The sequence below is a fragment of the Lemur catta genome, chromosome 19 (assembly GCF_020740605.2).
Source record: "Lemur catta isolate mLemCat1 chromosome 19, mLemCat1.pri, whole genome shotgun sequence".
In the NCBI taxonomy this organism is placed as follows: domain Eukaryota; kingdom Metazoa; phylum Chordata; class Mammalia; order Primates; family Lemuridae; genus Lemur; species Lemur catta.
In genome coordinates this window covers 26,018,559-26,027,171 of record NC_059146.1, presented here as the reverse complement: position 1 = coordinate 26,027,171, position 8,613 = coordinate 26,018,559, and the positions used below count along the sequence as shown (strand labels likewise).

The following is an 8,613-nucleotide window of genomic DNA, read 5'->3' as shown; positions in this document are numbered from 1 at the left end:
GTGATCCGGTACCCACCCCCACTTGCTCTCACCAAGCCCCAGAGCTGGGGGGAGAAGGGGTTGAAGCCTGGGAAGGGGGGCAGGAGGCAGGGCAGCTTCTTGGTGACTCAGCGATGGATTCCGACTTTGGGACAGTTAAATTTAGCCCTTGGGCCCTCTGTTTTACTCTTTTTTTGGCAGGAGGTGGGGAAGGGAGGGTGAGGAGAGGATTGGGAGGGGACACCCACAGGAGCCAGAACCAGGGGTGACCCGCTGCCCAAAGCCTGGGGGAGGCAAGCGGTAGAGCAGGCCCTCCCCAGGCAAAGGAGACCCCAAAATAGCTTCTTGGCCCCTGGCCGGGCAGCCACATTCCTGCCCGGGCTGGGATTAGAAACAGAAACATTTCAGGGGGAGCGGAGGGTGGAGCAGGAAGATACCACTCCCCGCTCGGAGCACCAGCCAGGAGGGATTTTAGCTTTTCTTTTCTGGGTGGACAGTTCTCCCGAGTAGAAATCATGGCCTCTAGCTGGCACCGGGCGCCTGGGCCTTGGCAGGGACAGGCCTGAGGCACCAGCATGCAAAGACTGGGACCCCCCACAGGCCCCTGGAGAAGAGGATTTGGACAGTTTTGACATGACTCTGAAGGGGGGACCTGGCTGCCCTCTCCTCTGAAGACAATGGGGACAGGGATGCTCTTCTCCTTCCCAAGAGCCCCCTGGCACTCGGTCACCAGCTTTGTGCCTTGCCCTTGTCCCTTCCGTCCCCTCCCCGGGCTTCAACTTTTCCTGCTATTAAAAGGGGGTAGGAGGCGCCAGGCCGGGGAGGCAGCCTGCCCTCTTCCTTTTGTTAAAGTGGACTCATTATGGGACAGCAAAGCACACACACGTCCTCTACGCCACCTCCAAAGGGAACAGAGCGCTGTGAAAACAGGGAACTTTAGTATAAATAAGAGGTCCTGGGGGACAGGGAGGGTCCTGAGGGGCTTCCATAATTTAACACTCTTCAAAAGCACAGACAATAGCAAGGGACGGGGGGTGGGGGGGCCAGGTGAGGGTCGGGCCACCCCCTGCCCTGCCCTCTCAACTGAGGGCACACTGCAGAGCTGGGGCTCTCGCGGGTGGGGAGGTTCCCCGCTAGGAGTGACCAGTCACATGCTGGGGACAGGGATGAGGGTAACACTGACGTTTCAGAGGAAGGGGTCATTGTACTTGGCAGTGGGTGGGGACAAGGCTGAGGCCACAAGGGCCATTACATCCCCCCAGTGTCTTGGTGAGTCTGGGGGACCCCCAAAATTTGCACAGGGCAGGGGACCGGAGCAGTCCATCAGTCATGGTTAGTCTTGTTAATACGATGATCCGTGAGGTCGGCGGGGAGGGTTATGGCTAGAAGGCGGGGGGCATGGAGTGGGGGACCCCAACATCCAGGGCTTCACACCACTGTGCCGCTTGGGGAGTTGCCTGGTTGGGAGGAGATGCCCTGGGGAAGATGAGAGGGAGAGACAGGACGGGTTAGAGACCACCGGGGCTTCTACCAGTGCCGTGGGGAAGGGGCCGGCCTAGAGTCCCCAAGGCTGCTGCCATCCTGGCCTTGCCCCTAAGTCCACCCCAGACCCCTCAAGGCCGCTGCTCTAGGCTGGGGAACTCGCATCTCAGCTAGCTTCCCTGACCTGGCAGTCGGCCCTTGTACACAGTGATCACAGTCCTTGGGAGATCCTGGCCGGACAGTGGGATGGGGTGGGATTGGGGAGGAGAGGGAGAAACTGGGATCCCCTTCTGACTTCCGGGGGGATCCTGAGATGCTGGGGGAAAGAACTCAGGGGCAGTCCTACCTCTACCACTGACTTGCTGGGTGACCTGGGCCAACTTCCTTCCCCTGTCTGGGCCTCGGTCTCCTCGTCTGTGAACTAGGGAGATAGAGGGTCTTTCAAGACTCATCCCGACTCCCCCAGTCCCAACAGCCTTGCCTCTGAGGCTCTGACACTGTGCTCTTGAGCTCTAGGGACTCAGGCCTCTAAGATTCCAAAACCAAGAATCCCAGGAGCAGAGCTGCAGCCCTCACATCTGGGCACCTGAGCCCAACCCTAAGGGATGGAGACATCTGAGACAAACTTTGCACTTACAAGGTGCCAGGCCTGTACTGTGCCTACTGTGACCTTCCGAACCTCACAGCCACCCGGGAGGCAGGCACATCCACCCACTGCCCATCTTAAAGGCTCTCTGTTGTAAGAGGTGAGGACTAGTCCGAGATCAGAGAGGGGTGGTGACTTGCCCTAGGTCACACAGCAGGTGGGAGGAACCCAGGCCTCTGATTTCCAGCTGGGCCTCAGCAGCAGGCTTGGACCCTGAGGGCTTCGAGCCCCAGGCTGGAAGCCACGCCCACAGGCTCAACACTAGAGTTGCTCCCAAGGCTTTGGCCTGAAGTGCTCAAAAAAGCTTCACCATTTAAAAGCCAGATTTTGCAGAGAATAGATTCTGCTTCAAGTGACAGGCGCTAAGATGTGGCCCTGCTGGGCCTGTTGGCCGCCCTTCAGATCGCTGGCCTGGGGCCCCACCATGGCAGCTGGCAGCTGTCGCTTACACCCAACCCTCTCTCTGCTGACTGCGCCCTTACTCTAAGATGTGAGAGGTCCCATTCTGGGACGCTAAGATCTCCGTGACTTCCCCTCATCCCACAGAGCCAGAGGCTGTGACAGTGACAACGCCCTCTCTCTGCCAATGCCTGCCTCTTCCCACCAAGCGTCCTGCTGGGCCCCGGGCAAGCCGATGTGGGGAACTCACCGCCTTGCCCGGCCGGGCCCAGGTGCAGATGAGGCCCTCCTGGCAGGCGGTGATGATGCAGTCCTCCAGGAAGAGGAGGACCGTGAGACGCTCCTGGGCAATCTTCTTGCACACGAGGGGCTCCAGCAGTGGCACCTCGTGGATGCGCGGGCATAGTGCGGTGCCAAGCACCTTGGTGGGGTCCAGGCGGCTGCGGGGGGCCGGGCCGCTGGGCTTGTCCCCACCGCCACCGCTCCCACTGCTGCCCCGGCTGATGTTGCCCAGGCTGTGGTAGCGCTTGTGCTCCTTCTCGGTCCCCCGGTCCCGCCGCTCCTGCAGCGTGAGCGTGGCAAAGCGGCCGATGCTGAACGGTGTACCTGGCTCCGTGGCCACACCGGGGCCACCTGCCTTGCCACCGCCTGCCGGGTGTGGGAGGCTGTTAGAGCGGGACAGTGAGCGGGGCAGGGGGCCTGGGCCAGGCTCGGCGCCCCTCGAGCTGCTGGCAGCTGGCGGTGTGGTGCCAGGCGTGCCAGGGAGGGTGCGGGTGCGGGCCAGGGGCGGGTGTGGGTGCAGCACATCTTCAGTGAGGTCCCACAGGCAGAACTGCGTGTCCTGGCCTGCCGAGCCAAAGCGGTAGGTGATGGAGCCGGCCTTGGGCAGTGGGGAGAGTGGGACACCCCCGCCTGAGCCTGTGCCCGTAGCCTCAGGCTCTTCCTCCTCCTCGCCGCTCCGCTCTGCGTCACCGTTGGCTGCTGCTGTCGCCTCCTCTGCCCGAGTCGTGTAGGGGTCAAAAGCCACAGCGTTGACCCAAGACTTGTGGCCATGGCCCCGGGCCACCACGCGGCCCTCCGTGAAGGACCACACAGTGACCAGGTCATCTTCACCACCTGTCACCACATAGCGGCCATCAGGGCTCCAGCACACACAGAGCAGGCCCCCAAAGTAGCTCTTCATGAGCCCACGCAGGAGCATGGAGTCGAAGTGGAAGACACGCAGGCAGCCGTCCTGGCTGACGCAGGCCAGGTGCCGGCCGTCAGGCGAGAAGGCAAACTCGTTGAGGGGGCCCTCACCCACCGCCCACTTGGCCAGTGGGTTGCGGGGCGCCTTGCTCTTGGCAGCATACACGGAGAAGCCCTCGCCTTGCTTCAGGAGGCTGTACTGGGGCGGGGCTGAGGCGCAGGGGTGGCTGACGTTGTATAGGTACAGGTGGCCACTAGCATGCGATGCCAGGAACAGGCTCTCCGACTCAGGCAGCCACTTCAGATACGTCACCTTGGTCTTGTCGATCAGCCGCTGTCGGGGGAGACAGGGTGGGGTTGGGACATGGCAACAAACCCCGGGCAGACGTCCTCCGTATCCCGGCTCCCCTGGGAGGCCTTCAGACAGGGCCGTGTCACACAGCTGGTGCCAAGCCAGGCCCAGCCCCTCCTCGGAGAGAAGCTCCCAAACCGAGGGAGATGGATACCAGGCCATGGGAACACACGGGAATGAGAGCTGCTTGCGAGGTGGCCACAGGAAGCCCCAAGAAGCCTTGATGTCCCATCTTAGGTGACAGGACAGTCCTGCCTGCCACACAACTGTCCTCTACCTGTCTAACCTTTCTCCCATCTTCACCATGTCGGGCTTAAGGCAAGAAGTTTATTCCCGCAATGTCAGCTCCTGCAGGGAGTGTCGCCGTCTGTTTGGTCCCCTGTCCTATGAAGCGGTGCACAGAGGAGGCACCTTAAAGGAATTTTCTGGACAAACGAATGAAAACTTCATCCTGCCAGGTGCTTATATCAAAAACCTAGGTGTCTCTGTCCCTCTTTTCCTCACAACTCACATTCAATCTCTCAACAAATCCTGTGGGTTCGACCTTCAAAATATACCCAGAACCTGACCTCTTCTCACCACCCTGGTACAGCCACCCCAGGCGCCATCGAGCCTGCAATGCCGCCGAACAGGCCTCCAGGCCGCCCCTCCCGGGGGCCTGCTTATTCTCTGCAGTTGCCAGAGAGATGCTGTTAAGTATCAGCCAGCACCTGGCCCTGTCCTGCTCTGAGCATGGCGCAGCCTCTCACCCAGGGCTCCTGAGAGCACAGCCCTAGCGCCCTCGGGCAGCCACTGCCCATCATCAATGAACTCCTCTCCCCAGGATCCACGCTGCCTCCCATTCTCCAGAAAACTCAGCAAACAATCACTTGAATCATTTCTGCCCTCTGTGGGTCTGGTGAGCTCTGGCTGAGAAAGGCAAGGTCTTATTCATGGGCTTCCAGACTCTGCACGAGCCGGCCCCTCCGTTATGGTGTGCAACTCATCTACTATCCTCTCTCCCTCAATCGCTGCTCTGGCCACACAGCCTTTCTGCGGTCCTGCTTCGGGGAGTTTGTACTAGCTGTCCCCTCCATTCAGTGGCCCTCCCCAGGTAACTTTTCTCACCTCCTTCAGGTCTTTATTTCCTGATCACCTCCCAGTGAGGCCTTTCCTGACCAGTCTATCAAACTCACCAAGCACCCCTCAGCCCCTTTCCCTGACGCATTTTGCCCCACGGGCCGTAACACCTGCTGGCATCCAGTACACTGAACTTGATGACTGTCTCCCCAGCAAGACTGAAAGCTCCACAGGAGCAGGGCCTTCTGTCCCTCAGTCCCCTGAAATGTGATCTCCCTAGTGCCAGGAACAGTGCCTGGCATGGAACGGATGCTCAATAACTAGTTGCTAATGAATTTTTAATCCATTCATGGTTCTACTCACTTTCTGCAGCCGTTCGCTTATTCTGAGAATATTTATGGAATACCTCTTCGGGACCAGAGAGAACTAGATACAGGACAAAAGCAGTCCCAGGTGGCGGATAAGGTTGTTCACTGGCATTTCCTCATGTGCCAAGTTGGCCCAGGACTGAGAAATCTCCATGTATGATTTTACAGCAGCAGTCTCGTGAGGTAGGGATGAGAATCCCACTTTGCAGAAGAGGAAAAGTGAGGCTTAGAGAACAGTCACCTTCTCAAAGTCACATGGTGAGTAAATGGTGCAGCAGGGTTTCAATCTGAAGCTCACAGAGCCCAGGATTTGAAAAGCAAGGGCATCAGATAAGTCCCAATCAGTTACTAGCCTCAGTTCTCTAATCTGCAAAATGGGAATCACAACTCCTTACCCATTGGTTGAGGAAAACTCAAGGACTGACGTGTTCGGCACAGAGCTAACATAGCACAGGGCCAGGGCACAGCAGGAGCAGCTGTCATTACTAGTTGCTGTCGCCCCATTCTCCATCTCTCCTTCATCCTGCCCTTCTGAGGCCTGTGTTGCTCCCCTGGCAACTGCAGCCTAATGGCAAACAGTGTGTGGGTGGGAAAGGGGAGCAGTTCTGGGCTCTGGGGGCTGCAATCACCTCCTCATTGAACAGCTTGCTGGTGTCCTTCTTGATGAGATCCAGGTACTGCACCTGGCCAGCCGAGAAGCCCACCAACAAGGAGATGGTCTCCGTGGCAGCAGTGAACTGGTTGAAGTCATGGCAGGTGGGCTGGGTGCCCTTGTAGATCCGCTTGTCAATTGGCTTGTTGAGGTCGATAGACTTGAGTGGCGGGAGAAAAGGAGTTAATGGCATATACCACTGAGAGGAAGGAAGAGGGTGCTGAGGTTGGGCAAAACCACTAAGAGGAAGCAGAGTCAAATCCCCAAGGGAAGTGGGTAGGAGGACAGGTGGGTGGGGAGAGAGGGGACAACCACAGACAGGAAAGGGATCCAAATCACAGACAAAGTAGGAGAAAAAGACTATAAGGGGACCCCCCCCCCCAAAGACCACAGTACTTCCCCAGAGTTGGACCCCCCAACCCACACTTCACGGGCACCCTTGCCCACAGCATCAGGGTTCAGGGTCCTCACGGTCCCTGAGCTCCCCGATTCCTTTCCAGTCCCACCCCCATAACCTCAGCAACTCCCTTGGGACTTAGTACCAAAATATCCCAAGACCCCAAGACCTTGGGGTCACCCAAATCCCCAGGGCTCTAAAGCCCAACATCGCAGGATTCCCCTCCCTTTGCAGTCCCTAAACCCCAGGACCCTCATCACCATTCAGGGGCCCGTCAAACCTCATGATCCCCCACATTTTAGGTACACTCATCACTTCTCAGCTCTTAGGATCCCCATTCCTCTGGGGACCACCATAAACTCCAGGGGGTCTCACCCTTCTGGGACACACATCAGTTTAAAGGCACCCATCACACCTGAGGATTTCCCCTACCAGGGCCTCTCACCCGCTTCAGCAATCCCATCAGCTTAGAGATTCTCATTTCCCCCAGGACTCTGATTACCTCCAGGCCTCTATTTTTTTCTAGGATCCCATTCAACTCCTGCATCCCTATTACCTCTAAGGCCTCCATCACTTCCAGAATTCCCCTCATGTCTGGGCTGCCCAGGTCTCAAGACCCCCCCCAACACCTCCACGCTGCAATAATTCTGGGTTCTCCATCACCTCCAAGCCTGCATCAGCTCGGGATTCCCCATCACCTGCAGAGAGCTCGCCACCCCAAAATCTGAGGGGTACCACCACATCGTCTCAGAGGCACCATCACATCCAGAACACTCTCCATCCCAAAACCCCTACGCATAACGGGGAGGAGGATTCCCCCATCAGCTCCAGGATGCCCAGCGCCCCGGAGGCCTCCCATCACCTTTCGGAATCCTGCATTACCTCCAAGAATCCTGTCCTCCTGGGAAGTCCATCACATCTAGGATGCCTATCTCAGGGCCTCATGTGAATTCGGGGACCCTCCTATCACTCCTCTGGGACCCCCATCCTCTCAGCACCCAAGGCCCCACGATGTAGGCCGCTCACCCGTTGGCTTCCGCGGCGACAGCAGCCCGGGTAGAAATAGAGCTCCCGGCCCAAGTTGAAGCAGACGCGGTCTCCCCCCGCGCCCAGCCCCGCGGGCGTGGCGGGTGGCTCCCCGGCCCCCGCGCTGTCCGGCTCCCCAAGGCGCACGAGACTGAGGCGCACGGCGGGCAGCGCGGGCCCGGGCCCAGGGCCCGCGGGCGGTGGGGACGAGGCTGGGCCCGCAGCGCCGGGGCCGGAGGCGGAGGGAGGGCCGGGCGGGGGCTGCGGCGGCTGGGGCGGCGCCGGGGTCTGGGCAGAAGCAGGACCCGACCTGCGAGCGGCGCCGTCGCCGGGGAGCAGCTTGTAGAAACCCTCGCGGGTGCGGAACTGCGACTTGATTTCCGCGCAGTCCCCCATGGCGGCGCCGGGGCCCGAGCCACCCTCTGCGCCGCCCGCCGCCATCTTGGGCGCCCCCCGGGCCCCGCCGCTGCCTGACCGCCGCCCGCCGCCAGGCCCCCTGCCGGAAGCCGCGGACCCGCACCGGAAAAGGTGGGGACGTTGCCCGGGCGACGCCTCTTCGATTGGCACCCGGGGCCGAAGGCGGGACGAACTCTTGCCGTTGCTCGGGTAGGGGGTTCTGGAGCTGTGGGCGGGGCAAGAAAGTGGGCGCGGCCTTCGCGGCCTCGACCGACTTGTGGTTGGCTGCAGGGGCGGGACCCGCTGTGGAAAGGGGCGCAGCCAATGGGAAAGCTCAAGTCCCTAGCAACCGGGCCCTGGGAACGGTTTGCCTAGCAACGGAAGGACCCGCAAGAAAAAGCCTCAGCCATATTTCAGCCTTACCATGAGGTCACAGCTGACCCCAGGTGACCCTAATGTCTCCTTAGACTCCCAATATATACCCTTCTGACCTCCTATGTTTCCCACTGACATCTTAAAGTCCCCAACTGACCACAGCATCTCTAACCATTCCTCCTCATCCTTGATAATCAGCCAATCCCCCCGAGGACCCCAATGTTTCCACAAAACTCCAAGGGCTGCATCTGACCTACAACTGATTAAGGCTAACCCCAAACATCCTCCATATTT

The 8,613-nt window shown here is 59.6% G+C and overlaps 1 protein-coding gene across 2 annotated transcripts; it reads right to left on the bottom strand.

The window, feature by feature from the left end:
- Nucleotides 1-896: 896 nt before the first annotated feature.
- On the bottom strand, nucleotides 897-8,078 carry DMWD (DM1 locus, WD repeat containing). 2 transcript variants are annotated; one of them, XM_045531392.1, is made up of 5 exons: nucleotides 7,549-8,078; nucleotides 6,103-6,285; nucleotides 2,757-4,028; nucleotides 1,808-1,882; nucleotides 897-1,455 (listed from the first exon to the last, which is right to left on the bottom strand). In XM_045531392.1, the coding sequence occupies exons 1-5, from the start codon at nucleotides 7,987-7,989 to the stop codon at nucleotides 1,408-1,410; spliced, it is 2,019 nt and encodes a 672-aa protein (XP_045387348.1). In that variant the 5' UTR covers nucleotides 7,990-8,078; the 3' UTR covers nucleotides 897-1,407. The 2 variants fall into 2 exon arrangements, with proteins under 2 accessions (XP_045387348.1, XP_045387349.1); XM_045531393.1 differs by lacking the exon at nucleotides 1,808-1,882 and having other exon boundaries at nucleotides 7,549-8,031.
- Between the last annotated feature and the right edge of the window lie 535 nt (nucleotides 8,079-8,613).

Bases quoted from the DNA above. Each gene is read 5' to 3' on its own strand.
- DMWD (XM_045531392.1), bottom strand. From the start codon at position 7,989: ATGGCGGCGGGCGGCGCAGAGGGTGGCTCGGGCCCCGGCGCCGCCATG. The intron at 4,029-6,102 runs GTGATTGCAGCC...CTCCCCCGACAG, and splicing joins GCAAGCTGTTCAATGAGGAG to CGGCTGATCGACAAGACCAA. The intron at 1,883-2,756 runs GTGAGTTCCCCA...CTATCTCCCTAG, and splicing joins GGGCCCGGCCGGGCAAGGCG to TTCACAGACGAGGAGACCGA.